This window comes from Chroicocephalus ridibundus, chromosome 1 (genome assembly GCF_963924245.1).
Source record: "Chroicocephalus ridibundus chromosome 1, bChrRid1.1, whole genome shotgun sequence".
Lineage (NCBI taxonomy): Eukaryota > Metazoa > Chordata > Aves > Charadriiformes > Laridae > Chroicocephalus > Chroicocephalus ridibundus.
Window position 1 is genome coordinate 61,453,119 of NC_086284.1, and position 19,376 is coordinate 61,472,494.

A 19,376-nucleotide genomic window follows, 5' to 3' on the forward strand; every position below is an offset into this window, starting at 1 on the left:
AACTATTGCAGCTTTTGTGACCCAGGGCATCTTAATTTATGTTCGGTTTTTTTTTTCTTCATGACATGCACATGATTTTCAACTTTACTGATTACAAGTGCTACGTAATGGATCCAACCACTTTGCCATAGTTTGGTTATTCTATAGGTCATATATTTATTTGCTGTCCTGTTAAGTTTATATTTGTATTGCATTATGTAGGAGATTTCCAAAGGCATAAAGGTCAGTTGGATTTCTTAAGTGAATTGAATTTTTAACTGCTCTTTGTATCTTTGAATTTTTTTTCCTTATACTCTTCTCAACTACAAACTTTTGAGTACTTTCCCATCCTTCTTCCAAGGCACAGTGTGACAAAAGAAATGTCATCGTTGTATATTTTGGTGGTGTACTGTAGCTGTGTGCAGAGCACTTCTTTCCTGCATTTGACTGCAACGTTAAGAGTTCTTTATTTGGAGTCACAGGGGTTGGCGGATAAAGAAATGTACTTCAACACAAGTAATTCTGGGGAAGAAAACAAAATTATTCTAGCAATGGTTTCTGTTAGACTTCAAGCTATTTAATATTATTTTCTCCGCATCTGTAAAAGCTTAATACTGTCTCATGTTGAATTTTATTTCAGGACCCCTACAAATCTTTTGGCCTGCCGTCCATTGGTAAACTCTCCCAATATCAGGAACCATTGCATGTGCCAGGTGTAAGTAACATGGTTCTGGTTTTCTTAGGTCCTGAGTGTCTGTTTTATAGACAGAGACTGTAAGTACTCAGCAGCTTTGTAAATCAGGCCTTTTTTCCAGCTTTTTTTTTTGCGGGGGGGGCGGGGAGTGGAGGACAGAACATGGCGATACTTTTGTGCTACCCGAAAAAGTGTTTAAAAAGGTACAGTTCCAAACTAGGTTTTAAATGTTCAAATTGTGTATAACAGAAAACTATTATATGTTGAAGTATTTTGTTATGTTCTATAATTTTAAGCTTAAGTTTTTCAATTGCAGCTTAAGTAAAAATACCGTGGTGATTAGAAAGGACAGTGAAATGTTGATTCAGCTCTTTAACCAGAGAGAACTGGGGACACCAGGGGGAAACTGCCAGTGCTTTCTGTTTAGCTTTGTAGACTTTAAAGAGGAAATTTGTTACAGTGATTATTACACATTTCAGGATACAGTATGACTATATGGAACAGCTGTTTAACAAACAGTGTTTTCTGCTATGTGTAAAGAACAAGGACACCGCCTTTCTGTAAAATCAAGGTAGTCTAAGTCATAAGTGCACACATACCTGACACTGTGTCAGTTGGTGGGATGACAAGGCTGTACCATCTGTGAACACGATTATTCAGTCTGATTGCTTGCACAGAAAATAGTGAAAGCTTACAGGAGGAATCTTAAATGTGGAGATGTTATTGGATATATGATTTATTCCGCTTCTTAAATTGTTTTTGCCCGTGTACTTTCCGAAGGGACCTGACCCTTTCTGGTCTTTAAGGCTTCATGCTGTGTTCAAAGCCTGAAAGGAGAAAAAAATGGTAAAGATCTAAAAGGCTTTATGTGATCTTAAAGAGGAGATGAGGGAAAAAGGTATCATTGGATGTATCTAAACTTTTTTTTTTAATGAAGCAAAGAGTGTATTTAATATGAATTTATAATGAATACTCCAGTGGTTGTTAGAAGTTTTCACCATGTTGTAATAGCTAACAGGATGTCAAACATTTTGCCCTTGCAAGTTTTTGCAATTTGCAATTTTCCAAACGTGAGACCTGTTGAAAGTACAAGTGATAATGGACAAACTATACCCCCTACAGTCTTTGTCCCACCAAATCTTTCTTCAATTAATGCTGCAGCAGGAGTTTTATGTAATAACATTTGCGCTTGTGAGCCATCCATACAAAGAAAAAACAATTAAAATGCCTTAAATGTTCTGCTTACTGCTGTTATTTGCTTGTGTGAATGTTGCATGTCAGCTAAATGGACCACGGAATAGATAAAGTGATTGGGTGCAGGAGAGTGCACACTAAGCTTTGTCTATCATTATTGCTGGGAGCAATCAAATTGATGCCAGCAGGACAGTAGACGCGTTGACAGCTGTAATTATGTATCTCCATGGTGATCACTTTTGGCCTGTCATGGAGGCCCATGAGTCCCCTCCCTTGCAAGCATTTAATCAGATTGGGCTGTCACTTGTCAGGTAGACGGGGTGGGCTGGGAGTTGTGCTTAGGGGGAGAGGTGAATTGAAAATGAAGGGTGGGAGATGCCTGATCGCTTCACGTGGTCCATCGTGGTACCGCAGAAAGAAATTTTAATTACGCTAGAGGCTTCAGAGCAATGGTTTGAGGAGCTCATATGGAGTGTCTAGGCTGTTCTCTTTCTGTTTACTTCTACTGTCATATTAAAAATAGAACAGCTATTTTTATGTAGACACTCATGGTTTGGTGTCTTAATACATATTTTCTGCCACTGTGAAACTTAATTTCTCTCCTGAGAATGTCATGCTGCTAAGAACAAAATCAATATGACTAAAAAAGTTCAGCGTTACAGGCCCGTTGTGCCACGGTGTTTGTTTTCTGCATTTTAGATTTTGGAATTGTCAACAAGTTGGCTTAAAAAAAATTAGCGGAGACTTGTAGTGTGGCACAGCGATTTTGGCTTATGAGTAGTATATTGCCAAATGCATTTTCAATTAATTTCTTCTGTGTCTCAAGTTAGCTCTGATTGTCTGCCTGTGCCCCTGTGTCAGCTGTTCAAGCCGGTGGAACTGGCACGCGTGGCTGTGAGGGTTTTTTCTTAGCCATAGATAGGAATATACTGGTTATTTTTGTGTCCGGTAGTCTAATTATCTTAGAACCTAGTACTCCCAAATATAAATTATTTTTTTCCTCTTTGATAATGAAGCTTAAGATAGGTAATCACAAAAACCCGTGTTTTTGGATATGTATTGAGCATTCCTGTTCAATGCTCTTACGCAACATAGCGAATGTACTGCCGTATCTGAAGAGCTCCAGCATTGCTCTTTGCCAGTATGGTGGGCATTCTGGTCTTTTAATGACATTTTCCAGAAAGAGAAAACTCCTAGACTCCGAAATGGCAAAGAATTGAGAAATACTAGAATGTGTATGTATTGGGAAGTGGAATTTGATGCGCTAATAGTTCATTGCAGGACTGGGACCTAGATTGTGCTTTTTTTTTTTTCATCTTAAGTTTTTTTTTAATCTTTCAGTTTACTGTTGTCCTAGTGCAATAGCACATAATGGTAGTACAACAGCAATAAAAGTGTTGGGGACGGTAATACCAATGAGCAGTTGGGTACAATAGGATCTTGAACCATAGCCTTTCTTTGGTATTTTAAATACTGAATAAAAGAAAGGAAATATGTTAAGCAGAAGCGAATGCTGGAGGTTTAATAAGTATTGCTATTATTTATCGAGTTAAGCACGTTGTAGTGAGTATCTGTTGAATTAGGTTGTCTTTTTCATCCAATATTCATTAAGTTCTGTCACACCATATAGCTTATAAAATCACCTACTGTTACCAGGCTCTGAAAACATAAGCACCACAGAGAGAATTGAAGATGGTAAACGTATTTCTTTTCTGCTGTCATTTCTGCTTGTCATTAGTCATCTTCAGTTTATTTTATGAAAATTACACTTCTACAAAGGACTCCAGATTTATTTTTTTTTTAAATGCAATTATGCTGTAATTACTAAAGAATTTTCAATTCTCACTGTAATTTTTTGTTTTTCAGGATATTGTACTTAAAAAGTGTAAATTGTATAGCATGCTATGTATCTTCTGTATCAACAGAAACACAGGGCAGGTGGAGTGTGTAGTCAGTAGCCTCGGAAGCCTTACATTAACTCCAAGATCTGACTAACCTGCTTACTCTGGGTCTGAATTATGCACCTTTCATACGTCTTTTTTGTTTGTCAAAATATGGTGTACATGTAGGCGTATGTGAAGTACCCCATAACACTTGTACGTAATCCCTTTATAGGTGCTACGGTGACAGAAGTCATAGTATAATTCGAGTATGTGTGGAGTATGTGTATCATACCTTCGCGTTTTATATATTTATTTATTGTATACTACAAAAAAAAAAATTATGGGCAAGGGATTTATCCAGGACTGAGTAGGTAAATTAATTTTTTGTGATTTGAATGTGAGAATGTATGCATTGACTTTATATATAGGCAGACTTCCTGGGAGGAAGGATGATTTAGCAGTTACAAGAAGGGGAGCTGGGAAATACACTGTGTGTTTCTTCTGTAATCATGACATGTCTGAACTGCCTTCTCATCAGTAGCTAATGTTAAATGTACCCGATATGGGTAGTGGGGGGCCTAGTTAAGTGTAGATAACGCACATTCCAATAAGATGTGATAAAAACGCTACAAAGTGCTGCTACCTTTACATATGAATACATCTGATATACAAATAAACATAAATATACAAGAAACTATATATAAATATAAACATGTAAATACAAATACAGGAGTAAGTATAATCTTTTTTCAATAAAAAGAATATCATGTCAGAAAAACTGGTCAGACAGTATTTCTTACTGAAGAAAGTGAGTACACCTGCTAGGGTATCTTTTTATGTCATTTGGATAATAAAGTCATCATCATGCCCTCATGTGGATTCTGTAGACAAGAGGTTCTACATGTGGTCCCTTGATAATTGCCTAAATTAAAATATTAAAGGCCTAACAGCCGTTGCGTTGACCTTTTTCTGCCTTGCTGCAGACAGATGAGCTGCTGTTTATTACAAAGGTTCCTTCCCACAGGTGAAATTTAAGTGAGATTCCAGGACCCTCTTTCCCACCCCCTTTACAATGCAGTATAGCGGAGCCCTGCTGCTTCAACAGCTTTGATTAGAGCCCTCCATTCTTATGATCCCCAGAACGCGTTTATCACTCTCGAGTTATTTTGATTAGTTTTTAAAAAAATATTTCAGATTCCAGTGCTCAAAAGCAGCAACTTAATAAATATTTATTCCCCAGAAATTGCTCATTTGAAAAGTTTTATATGGCTAACCTCACTGCTACAGTGATGAAATCAAACTCAGAGATGAAAACAAGAATCAGCAATATACTAACTAACTTGTTGGCTGGTTAACAGCAATCAGCCTCTTCAAAAGAAATTTTTGAACTCGTGTTATTTTTTTCCATGAATATTGCAGAATCAGAGCTTTAATTGGGGCTGTGTCCTTACAAAGCAAAGCCATGGAAAAAGCTGTGTAAACATTAAAGCCTCAGGGGAACAGCAGCAACAGAAAAAAAAATGTTTTACAGTTGAGAGGGTGAGGCAAAGAAGGAAAGTGTTACAGACATGAAAACCACAGGATCACTATTCCTATGGAGCTGATAAGCAGAGCTCCAAAGTTCCCGCTGAATGTTCCCTACTTGTATTCCTACTGGAGCCCTTGGAAGGGCTGTAGTGGAACATGGGGGACATGATTACATATAGATGCAGAAAGGATGTGATTATAAGGGGCATCCTTCATGCCAGGTGTCAGTCAGAAGAATAATTACAACTCCATTTTATTACAGGGATTAAATCGGAATTGGATATGTTCTGACTTGAAGTTTAGAGTTTGTTAGATCAAATTTAATATGTTTACTGTGCATTCTAGGAGAACAAAAGAGAATTTTAACTATCGTCTGAAGATTGCAGTCGTGTTTTCTTTTAAAGGAGAGAACAACTTGCAAGAATTTTTCCTGGTGGAGGAAAAAGCTCCTCTTGCCCCCTTCTATGAAAACAAATAATTATTCTAGTTCTCCAAAGGGAAAAAAATGTATGTGATAAACTTCATGGGTGTTAGGTTTTAAGCCTGCCAGGTAGATTTGATCTCATGTTGAAATGTTTCTTTTTTCCAATATATAATTATTTTTACTTCTTCTTTTTTGAAGGTGCGTGTTGACAGTGGCATACAACAAGGAAGTGATATTAGCATTTATTATGATCCTATGATCTCAAAAGTGAGTTGATGATTACTTTTCGATATTTTAAAGGTATGAGACACTAATTTTCTCCACAGATCTTTTAAAGGAGGGAGATTGTACTAAAGGATTGGTAAATCAATATTTGTAAAGGTGCTAGGCATAACATGCCTCAAGGGAAATATGAATGAAGTGAAGGAAGATGTGGAGTAGAGGAAATTTAGTGTCACTTCTAAACAAAAATTGTTTTCTTTTTGTCACCGTAATTATTTGTCTTGCAGTTTCTGATTATTAAAAGGGTTCTGATTCAGACAGAAGCCACTGCGTTCAAACTTAGGTGCTGACAATCTATCTTTTTTAATGTAATGTAGCCAACACTAAAATTTCATTAATTCTGGCTTCCAAAAAGAAGCAGTGAAAGAAATGGTTGATAGTGTCTCTTAGTATTAGTTCTTATTCATCAGTAACACATCGGTAAAATGGAAATATGACACTATAGTCAGAGTTCAGTTGTCAAAAAAATTCACACTTAAACCTTAGAAGATGGTTGGGCATTAGAAGTCGTGAGAGTCAACTAGATATTGAACCACTGCTCTAATTTTCTGTGTGCCTAAAGGAGAGAGAGCTTGTTTAGATGCGTTAAGTTTTATGAAGGAGAAGCGACTGGCCTTCTTTCATTGAATGGATTAAGAGATCTTCGTTTTCTCTGATGTTTTAGAGAGCCTCTAAAGCACAGATACAGTAATATGCGAGAGATGTTTTTGTGACTGCAGAAGTTCTGCAAACCGTTTTCATTATAAATGCTATTCAGAATCTAGAGACAAACATTAGCTCATTGCTAGGTAACTTATGTACTTTTTTTTTTTAGCTGATTACCTATGGCTCTAATAGAGCTGAAGCACTGAAAAGAATGGAAGAGGCTTTGGACAATTACGTAATTCGAGGTAACTACAGACATTTGTGTTCCTAGTGTGATAGGCTGCCGTCTATTTCGAGAAAACAGCTTGAAAATGTAGTAATTAGCAAATTGAGTAAAGTTCCTGCTTCTTAAGTGCAAATTAAAACAGGAAAAGCTTGTGTTAATTAAGCTGAGAAGATACATCAAATCTAAAGAGACTTCAATTTTTTTCTCCATTGTTTTTGCTTGAATATTATGAGGTAAATATTTAAATCATTTCCTTAAATTCATAAGAGTTTTCACAAAATGGTAGCACACAATTCATTTATTATGTTGTGGAGGGGAAAAAAAAAGGCCATGGCACTGTAAATTTAAAGTAGTTGCTATTTTATGGCAGTGCAATACATTGATTGTAGTCAAATAATATCCCAATGCAGTATTTGATTGTGTATATATGTATTTCTTATTTTCAAGGTAATTGTTTAAGTTTGGACAGATACAGATGTAGGCTGTTGGTCAGAGTGTGTTTCAGCTTTTGCTGCCTGCCTGCCTAGGAGAAGTAGCTGTTCTTCTAGCCTTTCCAAGCAGCGGGGGTGAATCAACTATGACCACTTCAACTCCTTTTAAGTTTTGGAGAGGGAAGTAATGGTTTGTGTAGGAGAAATCTTTAGCTCTTCCTCCGTGTCTTACAGAAAATAGGAAGGAAAACTCATAAGGGAGGGGGAAAATTTGATTTCTTATCCTTTTGTTTCCTGGGGATAGTTAGAGAAGGGAACTGTAATGTGGCAAAAATCTTCATTTTGCCTCTAAACGGTGTGGGTGTTTGGGGGAGTTATTTCTTTCATTGCTAGTCAGTATACTTGAAGAACCAGGGTAGGCAGGAAGGAAGCTGTTGGAGGATTTGCTGCCTTTGTTCCTTGTTATGGTTGCTGGACAGGTTGTTCCATGGTTTGAGATGGGCGAGAGACTTAGAACACTTATTTAATTCCTCCGCTGAATGGCTGGGAAGGAGGAGCAGGAGAGACCTCATATAGCAGACAATCATGCGAGTGTTTCTGTAAAACCTGGTTTGGCGCCAATGCTGTCTGTGAATACTGCAGATGCCACGTCAGACTAGACGGGTTTATCTAGGGGAAAATGAGCATCCCTCTACCACAGTGTAGCTAGATAGGTGGTAGGATTAGCCATTGTAAATGAACTGCATAACTCTAAAGTGGATTTATGCTGGTGCAACTTGAGCCATTAGACTTTTGCGGTGCAATGTGCTAACGTAAACCCCTGCTGTATATCAGCTGAGCACATTTATATGAGAGAGAAATTTATACCGCCGTAGCTAGATTGAAGTGAGGAGGTGTTTGGTGGTGGTTTTGTGGTTGGTTAGTTGTTTTTTTTGGTTGTTCTTTTTTTTTAATGGAGAAAAGGCTTTGGATTCAAACTCAAACATCTGAATTAATAGAAAATTATGCTAGAAGGATTATAGTTAATGAGAATATTGGAATTGTGTACGTAGCATTGTCTTTTATTGTGTGCTGTAATATGGGATGGAACCTAATTGTTTGTTCTTAGGTGTTTTACACAGATGTGTATGTACCTCATAAAAGTTCCACAGATATATAAATACCTACGAAGCATATGACATCTTACATATGAAAATTACTAATTTGCATTCTTGATTTTTTTTTACAGTCCTTTATTAGTATGCACGTAGGCATTTAAGTGTTCATACCTGATATATCTATAGTATTTCTACCTGTGGAAAAGCTTTTCATCTATTAAAAACATTGAAAGAAGTAATAAATGAATTATGAGGGGGATGCATTTTTAAAAAAGTATTACGAAGGACAAATTTTAATTTACCACAGGTTTCAAAAGTAGATAAATTTCCAGAAAACTTTTTTAGCTATGGTGAGCAGTGGTGTTTCTATTTGAAAACCAACAGGATTTTTGTGTAGTTTTATACAGCTGGTAGTTTCTTCTCAGGGTGTTTATTTAAAATGTAACATTCGTGGATATTAAAGAATTTCTTCTGTTGCCTGGTGTGAATGATGCTTGATAGGGCAGTTTGTAGAAACTGTCCTATCTGTAATCTTCTGAACTGCATTGACATGTAGAGAAGTCCTCCTTGTTCAGAGAAGTTGTCTCTAATAAGTTCAAGTAAGCCTAACAGGTAATGCAGAAGTAGTAATTATATTGGTATTTAAATGGACAAAAATAATTAAACATCAGAAAAGTAAATGCAATTTCATGCATTTTTTTCTAAAACGAGGTAGGTATTTTTTGCTTTAAATGTCAGGTGCTAAAACAATAATAAACCAACTTACGTGAAAGTGCCTCACACGAATTCTTCTCCATAACTGAGTCATTAGTAGTAGTAAAAGATACAGAATAGTTTTTTGCATAGCTTTGAAATTACTTGGTTTTGTGTTTGAATAGCGAGCCTGTACATAACTATTAGAGATCACCATAGTCTTCCTGAATAGGGTGCTCCATATTCCTATTTCTGAAACACACACCACCCTACCCCTCATTTCTTTGGAAGCACCTTTTATGTTTGCTTTGTTTTAGAGACAGTGTATTTTTTCCTTATAAGTAACAAGTCTCTGCTGAGTTACAGAGCATTTCAGCTACGCGTTACCAGCTGAAGTCAGTGCGAATTGTATTGATAATGGTATGCTGTGAGAATTTAGATTTAAATTCTCAAGAATTGCAACATTTTTGTAGGCAAAAAGGCTTGTTCACTCACATAGGGTGGGAGTGGGATGGGGTGACTGGGTAACAGGTCAAGGACCATCTAATGGGTAGCTTAGGGACTCCTAATGGAAGACGGAGTCTTCCCCATCACTTCTGTGTCACCAGTTCAAAGCAGGCAAAAGTTGGTAAGGACTTTTAGTCACTAATATTTTGATGGTTGCTTGCTGACCTGCGTGAAATCAGTGGTATTTATCCAGTTCCTAGAAGACAAATGTCCTCTTGCAACAAACACCACCATATAAACATCATTTGTGGCAGTCCCACCAGAGAGTCCAGAGACCGAAGCGGCAGAGTGACCCTCCGGGAGGTGACTCATCCAGGATGGGTTGAGGCATGCGGACAGCAGGAAGTGCAAGGATTTACTCTGCTGTTCCTTGTCTACTGGCTGTGTGGGCAGGCGTTCAATTTCTAATGCTGTGGCGTTAGGATATCCAAGAGTTACCTATTCCCCTTTATCTTTATTCTACTTACAGGAGGCAAATCCTCAGACTGCAGTCTTTACCGAGTTGTTTTCTAGGACAGTATAGTACTTGGCGTTGAATTCATAGTTCAGCTGTCCCTCCCAGTTAAATCTGCCCAACAACATCATGAAGGAAATTAAATTAATTAAACTTTCAAAAAAATGTAATCTAATATTTACAAAGAGACCAGACATGCAAAATCTGAGTAAATAAAGTTTTAAGCAACCAAGACAGCATCATATAGTGCCTGGAATAGCAGTATCTTGATTATAAATGCTGAATAAAACAAATTGTGATATTTTAAAAAATGCTATTCTCTGAAAGTGCCTATTGCCTTAACATTTTATTACAGTTTGGGCTCGTGACAACTTGCCCACACTGAAATAAGGTATTACACGGTCTGTTTGTTGGTAAATGTTAACAATGGGGACTAACTCAAGATACATTCAGTGTGGTCATGGAAATATAATCTGAATCTTATTTCCTGTCTAAACTCTGCAGTGTTATTATTGGGAGCAGGTGGAAGTCTAGGATGGCACTTCTTTGAATGTTGGATTGGATTAAATGATTCTCCTAAGGTCCTTTACCGTCTAAATTATTCTGATAGGAACCAACTCCTGCATTGAGAACTGATCTGAATTCGAAATCTCGGTTGAGACTTCTGAGTGAGGAAGGGTTTAATTAGGTAACATCGTTATCTGTAGGTCTTCCAGTATAGTTCAGGGATGATTAATGTTCAAGGAAGGTCTAACCCGGACTTGTCTCAAGCAGATACACTTTTCAATTTATCCCATGGTTACTGGAGAATTTGTGAATACTGAAGAGTTCAAGATGTCGGTCAAGCATAGAGGCACTGTTGGCTCATCAGGATGAGGCGTGAGTTGTTTCCTCTGAGCTTGCACTGTTGTTAGTAGTTTATCTTTGTGATGCTGAATAATCTTTTCATTATTTTAAAGGCATATATAAAACCCAGTATGAAATTCTGGGAATCTTACATATGAAAATTGTAATCGGAATGGGAATATAGAGTTAACTCTCGGATATGAATGGAGATCTGCCAGAACAGTGGCAGCAGAAACTGTTGTCTTGAGTTTTTGCAGCTGTACACACACTAATTAGGAGGAAAAAGAGTACTGTGGAGAAGGCCTTGGCTTTCCAAGAAAAAGCACCCAACAAAAAAACCACAACAAACCCAGTTTAATTTTAGTATTTTATCATATATTTCAAATAAATTAATTTTCAGGTACAAAGATTTTCACAATAAACTTTAATCCAAATGTCATCAACTACTGAATGATTTTGTCTCTTATATATTAACTTAAAAGATGCTTCTCGGTGGCAGTGATACTTGTAAGTTTTACAGTCTCCTGTGTCCTGATCCCATGCAGGTATGCAAGTGTGCTCATTGGTATTGCGAACAAAACAATCTGTGCGTAAGCCAGTTTTCCTGCAAAAGGCATTCAAGTGTAGGTTTTCAAAATAGAATAGAACAGGCCTCGTTTTCCTGGTTGTGCTTTAAAAAAAGGTTGTACAACAGATCTGTGGATTCTCCCGTTTGCGTAGCGGAGGGAACAGGGGCCGGGAATTCTGCGAGAATCTCCGTATTCTTTGACCCTTTGCAACAGGGACCAGCTGGCTCCCAAGCGTGACAGCGTGGAAACTGAAGTTGGAGAAGGGAAAGCAATGAACTTAGTTCAAAACCACGAGAAGGGACCAGGCGCAGGGTGCGTGGTAACATCAGCTTGGAGCACAGATGCTGGCGTGAGGGAGGATTCTCCTTCTGTTTGTCCTCTTTTTTTTTTTTTTTTTTTCCTTAGGCCAGTTGCAGGGAGGGAGTGGGAAGGGCATTTTGTTGCTGGAACGTTATGGTGTGTAGTTTAGGAAAGGTTATAGACCATGGAGGAAAAAGAGGGAAGGGCAACTGAAGTAAAGGGTGATCAGGTAAAAGGAGAATGCAGTGTTATTGGTGCAGGAGAAGGGAAATAAAATAATGGGTTTTTTGTTAGTTTTTTTGTTGTTTTTTTGTCAGAGGAGTTTTGTTTTTTAAATTAAGGAAAAACATTGTGGTAGTAGAAAAACTACAAGAAATGCAGTGTGCCAGCTTGAGGAGGCATTGAAAGACAAGTGCTGTTATTTCTGGTTATGCCCCTTAGATATAAATGTTGTCCTGGAGTTCTGTTCCCCTTCTTTAGAGTAAAGGGATGGCTGAGGAGAGGGCGATGGCAGGATGGACATCCGTTTTCTTTCACTTGTTCTTGACAAAGCCTGCTTCGCTTCTGCTTCCAATTATTCTACTGATTCAAGCATTCATACGTGTTTGCTAACACCATAAATAACGGACTACTTAATCTTATTAAGAGGTTCAGGAGTGCATGCAGTACAAAATTTAGTTTCAGTTTGAACTAATGTTTTTACAGTAAGATATTACCATATATTATGTGCCCTCCACCTCCTTTTTTCCCCCCTTTGTTCTGGTCTATGAGCTCTGTCAGCTCCAGACTTTAATATCTAAAAGAATTAATGTTTTAATTGAAATACATATTCAGCTCTGAGGGTCAGTGGTATACTGATCCTATGTGAGAACTTTATGTGGATGTTTGCGTATTAAAATTACAAAGCTAAAAAAGCCTTTCTTCTTGCTTTTGGGATGGGACTTTGTATGCAGATAGCCTGCTCTGAAGTGAATTGAAGCAAAACACAAGCTTTGAAAGACAATTAAACTGTTGAACGTTGGGGGTTTTAGGGAATATTATGGCAACTTTTGGAATTGCAAACGTGGAGGCTAGCTGGGTAGCAATCATGAACTTTGAAAAGTTCATGTGTTGAAAGTGTTGTTTTCAGAGTCTGTGCAAATCTATGATAATGTTCTTGTTTGTAAGTGGAGAGTAATGTAATCAGTGTTTCATAATGCTCAATGCAGAGATTTATTAATACTTTTTTACTTTATTTTTTGGTTAGAGAAATTAACTGGGGTGCCTCCTAAACTTCATAGCCTTTATTTTTATTCAGCATTTAAATTGATTGGTGGTAATTTAGCTTTGCTATTTTTTTGAAAGAGAGAGACCTCTAGTACTGTACTCCACACGTTGTTTTTGCAATCAGCAAGTATGCAAATAAAGTTCTTTCTATTCCACTTAGCACAATTTGAAATTATCAGCAAGTTAAGTATATTCAACTGCTTATCTACAGAGAGGCATGTAGGACTCCAATTAAGTTTACATGGATAAATGCAGATTCGTGTTTGCAGACAAGATGACAGAAGCTTAATACTGTAAAAAGGCTAATCAACACTGAATATGTTTAGTGTCAGTAAATATTTATAGTGAAAACATTGCCTATGGTTTTGTGCCTTGGCATTCCAAGTTCTGATTTTTAGTGAGTAAAAATACGGTGCGATATCATGTTTATAAACCTTACTAGGAAACTTTTGTTTTCTGTAAAATTAATTTGTCTTTTTCATCTTTTCATCTTTCTTGGGAATACAAGTTAGGAGCTAGGCTACAGTTTGTAATAAAAAATCCAGTATATTTAGCAAGGTTTTAAGGCAGATGTAGTCCAGAGATTGGGGAAGGGAAGGAGGCAAGGTAGAGACAGGCAGTATGTGGAGTAATTTCTTCTGATTATAATTTTTTTTTTTTGTTTAAATGAGGGTCATTTCAAATAGTGGTTACTTATCAGCTCTGGTGAATGATGTGATTATTTAGCGTGCTCATATATTCATTAGGCAATAACGACAAATTAACCAGAAAATTATTTGAATACATAGGGATACATATTTATTATATATAAAGCATACGAATATATATACTTATTTAATTAGATCTCCAGAAGGTAAATTGTTAGTCCACTCTCTTTTACAAACGTATTCTGGAAAATAGTGTGTCAAAATTGAAGTCCAAGTACACCTTAAATTCAGCTTCTACTGCTGTAATACGATATGAAAAATGCAGCCAAGTTAAAGAAAAAAAATAGAGGTACAAGGAACATTGATTATTATTTTTTATTGTATTTTGACTTAAAAGAAGAATGTAACTGCAGTTCTGCATCACTCTTAACAGTGTAGAAGAATGATGCTGAAATGAAATTCTATTTTCCGGAGGGGAAATAAATTGATATAGTTAAGGATTTTGTTTGTTTGTTGGAAACGTCATGGCTTGTCAGGTTAACAAATGTGATTTTGTTCCTGGTAGACTGGAGACCTGGTCAAGAAAAAGAAAAATTCCCTGAAAACCACTGCAACACAAATACAATATACTTCAGTTTAGTGTCTAACTTTGCATGAAATAAGCCCTGCCTGTTAGCCTCTGTTTGATCCTGTGAGAGCGTGGGGCTAATGTCTGGCCAGTGTTTTGGAAGCAGCAGGTAGTCAGGAGCAAGCTGCTCTAGGGGTCCATATTTCTGTAGCCTAGCAGTTACTCACACACAGATGGAGACCTTATGAACTTTGACAGAGGTCACGCTAAATTGCAAATCTAAAACTTCTAGGCTTCTGAAGGATTACACTGGTTTTTGGTGTGTGTGTTCGTTTTTGTTTTTTTTTTTTTTTTTTTAAAGCCATATGATTTGGAACATCACTAAGGATAGTTTTGAGTAGATCAGCCACACAGTCATTGCTCACAGTAATGGTCATGGGGACTGATAAAGATAGCCTTTCATGATACTTTAAAGGGAAACTGTTGCATATTAAATTTTAATTTGCATATGTAAAATACATATGTTATATTGCGTCCCAAACACCTTGGTTTGTCTGATCTATCGAACTTGTTAAAGGAACTTTGGAACTTTAAACATTGCAGAAGCCTCTGATTTTTCTGATGCACATGAGTTGGAAATAATTAAGATACTGATAGTATTTTTTTGATTTCAGGTCTTTTGGGGCAGTCAGTTGAGACACCAAACTCTGTCATCTGTCATCAGCCATCATCTCACCAGGGATCTTATAGCAGTTTGGGAAAAAAAAAAACCCATGAGATGATCTGGTTACACATTGTAGTGCATCTAAATCCTGGATTCATAGTCGGGGAGCACTGAAGAGTTCCTCTTTGTCTTCTAATTATAGTTCTGAAGCTGTACTTAATAGAGGAAAATCTCTGTGATATTTCAACTTACTATTCAAATGGAAATTTTGGGGAGGATTTTGTAGCAGCCAAAGAAAGACTTCATTTGTTCTGAAGTTGTAGTCATTTAGCATAAGACTTTTTAAAATTTTTCGTTTAGTGGAGATGCAATGTGAGTTTCACTCAGCGTTTGTGAAATCAGGGTCTGTGGATGACTATCTAGGTCACAGGCAGCAAGGAGGCTGATCCTCTTTTAATCAAATGGTCAAATTTTTATCTTGTCATCATTGAACTGGTTGTGTAATGTGCTACTTAATGGCTCATGAACTAGTCTGTAAAGCTATGACTTCATGATTTAGTGAGGCTGAGTCCGACTCGTGTGTTGAAAGTGGTTTCAGTGATGGCCACACAGAGAGCTTGAAAATTCATGCCAGCAGCAGACTGTAGGGGAAAAAAGCTTTGAAACTGTTTGAACTGGTCTGCATATAAAAATAACAAGAATGTTATTCATGCTTCTAAACTGGAAAAACACAAAGGGAAAAGAAGTAGAAGCGCAGAAGAATCTCCTTCTGTAGCTACGGCAATTTGCAGTTGCTGTACTGCGAGTGTTTTTGCTTTGGTGAGATCTCGATAGGGGGAAAAAAATCCAAATAGCTTAATTTACAGTTGAGAGACCTGAGTTTACAACGAATTCTTATTCGTGTTATTTTAAACTAGAGCTATTAGGAAAAAAAATGTGCAAATAACTTTCGGAGTCAGATCATCACTGTGTTAATCATAATAACTTGTAAATAAACATGCCTACAGTTGAACTTCAAAAATCTTGTGTTTTACAAGAGATATGGATGCACAGACAAATTTTGACAAGACAGACTAGTTTGTGATGTGCACTGCATTTTATACTTCGTGGTGTGCACCTAACACCGAAGTTCATGTGACCTGGAAAATGCAGTGCGATATGGCGTTGCCTGTCCCTCTGCCTCTGCGAGGAAAGAATGTGAATTACTTTGTATTTCCTGAAGGGTGAGAATGTGCACAGCTGAGGCTGGAAAACCTCTTTCCTATAGCAGCTTCCTCATTTATCCATACCTGGAATGGATGCAACAGCTGCAGCCAAGGCTTATGGTTTATGCTTCTGAATTGCGTATCTATTTCAGCTTCTCTTAAGAAATATTAATGTTTATGAGGCAGTATTATTCTATGTAGTTATATTGAGATTGAACTGTGGTGGCTTTTCAAATTTTCTGTTAGAATCTCTTTGCAAAATTGAGAAGAGAGTTGAGATAAAGACGGTGTTTTTCTCTTACCTGCAAGATCTTAAAGTTTCAAGAGACGACCTGTGTGCTACTCTCAAAAGAGAAAATATCTTCTCTTTGAAAATTGTTTGGAGTGCAGTAAGCAGAACATAGTTTAAATTACCTGGGGATTTTTTTTCTCAGGGATTTTTTTTGCACCTCTCTTCCTCTCGGACCTCTGATAAAGACTTCTTTGTATTTAATATTTCAGTGAAATGACTTTTAATGACCATCGTGTTCGGTGCTAAGCTACAAGTACTTCTGGCAAAGTGCAGTTTAGCATTAAGTTATTAACTTGGTTATACAGCCCTGTTAAATGCAAAGAAAAAGAAAACCTGAAGGATTTCGAAGTCATCACTACCTGAACTAAGATATACTAACTGTTTCTGCCTCCTGGCAGGCTTTTCTTTAACCTGTTTTTAAACGTTTTCATGACGCCGGAGTCTTTCCGTAGGCAATCTTTTCCCAGTGTTAACTGTCCTGAGTACGTATCTTTTGCTAACATCTACTCCTGATTATGGTTTTTCCAGCCTGTGCTGGAAAGGGGATATGGGCTATTCCTTTCCTCTCTGAGAAAACAAGTTATCTTTCACTTGGCTGTGAGGAAGGGGCAGAGGACTCACTGCTTTGTGTACTGGGTTGACACTGGCAGTATCCTTTGAGCTGTGTAGCTTTAGATTGCATTCTTTAGAAGTTGTCTTCCTCTGTTGGCACGAAAAGAAGGGTAAGCAAAATATGAAAAAAAGAAAGCGAGGACACAGGCTGAGAAGTGGAAAGAAAGGGGATGAAGAAATTAAGAAAAAAAGAAAAAACATATTCAAAGAGATTAAAGGACAAAGGTGGCTATAAGGTTTCTATAAGTTGTTTTTCTTTTTTTTTAATTAAAGAAATCATTGCGGGGGGCCATATGCCTAGCAGAGTCATGGCATGGTGCTAAAGGGGGAACAGGGCATTTGATTAGAGTTGACTAGGCAAGGTTGGATAAAGGTACATATGGAGCAAACAATAGATTCCTTTGTTTTGTAAGTCCCACAGGAGCCTCTTATGACATACAACTGATAAAAATGTTATAAAATCTTATATAAATGATAAAATTTTTTGCTGTCTTTCATTACTGTGATTAGGGTGTAACATGGCACCTATCTTCCACAGGAGCGTGCATATATAAGGTGGCAGAATGACAAGGTGGAGCAGGGTTCACTGGAATTGGGCTGATATGGTCGTGACTAATCTGTCATTTCAAGAATGGCTCTGGTCTTGCCTACATCTGCTAGGACCGAACCAAAAGCCTCTCAGTTGTGCTTGCTGCCATTGACTTAACTAGGTGTTTGAAATAGGCTTAGTGAGGCGAATATTTGGAAGGTTTACTTCTTAATTAAACTGAGTATTTAAGGAGGGTATCTTGAGGCAGGAGTGGAACAAGACTGGTAAATTTGCATTGATTACATTAGTATTATGGTCTCTAAGTTGTGGACAAGCATTTATTCTACAAAGATAAGAGCTCATATTTTTCTAAGTTTATTTCCTACTATTATTTGTGATTAATATATTTACGTGACTTTGTATTGATGTCTTGTTTTCAGGCGTGGCTCACAATATTTCTTTACTACGAGAAGTCATCATCCATCCACGGTTTGTTAAAGGAGACATCAGCACTAAATTCCTTCCTGAAGTTTATCCTGATGGCTTTAAAGGTTTGTTCCATTTGGGAATGTTTCTTTTTTGCTTGAGAGATGTTGTTTCTGATTATTATTCCTTTATATTTGTAGACTGACACATTCCCCAATCAGTCTTTACTTTTCTTTTTTCTCAGATGTATCTGTGTGTACACACAATTAGAGTTTTTAAATAATGCATAATATAATTGAAACAGTTACTTTCTTTCAAGAAGGCAAAATAGATACTTCTAGGGGCAAAACAGTAAATGAAGTACATCCAAAGTCAAGAAAAACAGTTTCTAGGTAATATGAAATACGAAAAATAAACATAAATTCAACTCTACCATGTTATTGTGCTTCATTACAGACAGTGCTCCTACTGTTAACTTGAAAATAAGATTTCTTTCTGCTCAACACTGTTACTTCTCCAGTGAGTTTGTGCAGCATCTTTAGAATTGCCTTTTGGCACCCTTTGGATTAATGTAGTTCACTGCAGCATTATCTGGAGGATCTGACACTTTATCAAAGTATTTCAGTAACCTGGTCTTAATTCTCATCACACACAGTAACAGGCATCACCTTGGTTAACATAAATGCAAATGTTTCTTTACAACATCCCAGGCAACTCAGTTGCAAAAATATGTAACAACAGTTAGAGAAATGCAAGCAAACAAATTTTTTCCCTTTACAAGGATCAAATTGTAAAATTGATGAGGTTTTGAAAAAAACAAATAGGGTGGTTTTGTTTTTTTTTAAAAAAAAAACAAACCAAATTTTTTATCTTATTTTCTCTCAGCCAATCTGTCGTAGCTGGTTTCTTGACGTGTGTGGCCAGAGACTCAGTCCTTCCATACAGGCCTCACACCTCAGCTGGCATTCATCAGGCAGAACCTCTTCCTTATTTAAAAAAAAAAAAAGACAATGTTTACAGCTCATCATTCATGGGTCCTTTATGAATTCCTTGGAGATTCCTTTCTCCCCCGTTGATCATTAATCCAATGTGTGGCGGAATCCTCATCCCACTTTGGAGATGACACTGCCAGATTGGCAGTCACTGGACATGACTGGCACCTTGCCAAATTCTAGTTTCATTAAGGAGCGGAACAGATTTGTCTTACCTCGGGACTCAGTGTGTGAGTTCGGTGCAAAGAGTATTCATCCACAGAACTACTTTATATCATGATGTAATTGGCAACTCTATGTGATTCAGTCCCACACGTGGGACTAACGTATCCAGCTTGTTACTGGCTCCTGACTGAGACCACAGCACTAGGAGTTGGTCACCTTGGGTGGCAGTAAGCTTGTGACTGTTGAAGCTCAAATGTTC

At 37.3% G+C, this 19,376-nt stretch overlaps 1 protein-coding gene across 1 annotated transcript in view; it reads left to right on the top strand.

Moving 5' to 3' along the window:
* Positions 1-19,376, top strand: part of PCCA (propionyl-CoA carboxylase subunit alpha) — a 294,043-nt gene that overhangs the window by 129,916 nt on the left and 144,751 nt on the right. The window contains exons 14-17 of the mRNA XM_063337025.1: positions 620-694; positions 5,900-5,968; positions 6,798-6,873; positions 17,975-18,085. Of these exons, the coding sequence (XP_063193095.1) occupies positions 620-694; positions 5,900-5,968; positions 6,798-6,873; positions 17,975-18,085 (331 nt within the window). The remainder of the gene's footprint in view (positions 1-619; positions 695-5,899; positions 5,969-6,797; positions 6,874-17,974; positions 18,086-19,376) is intronic.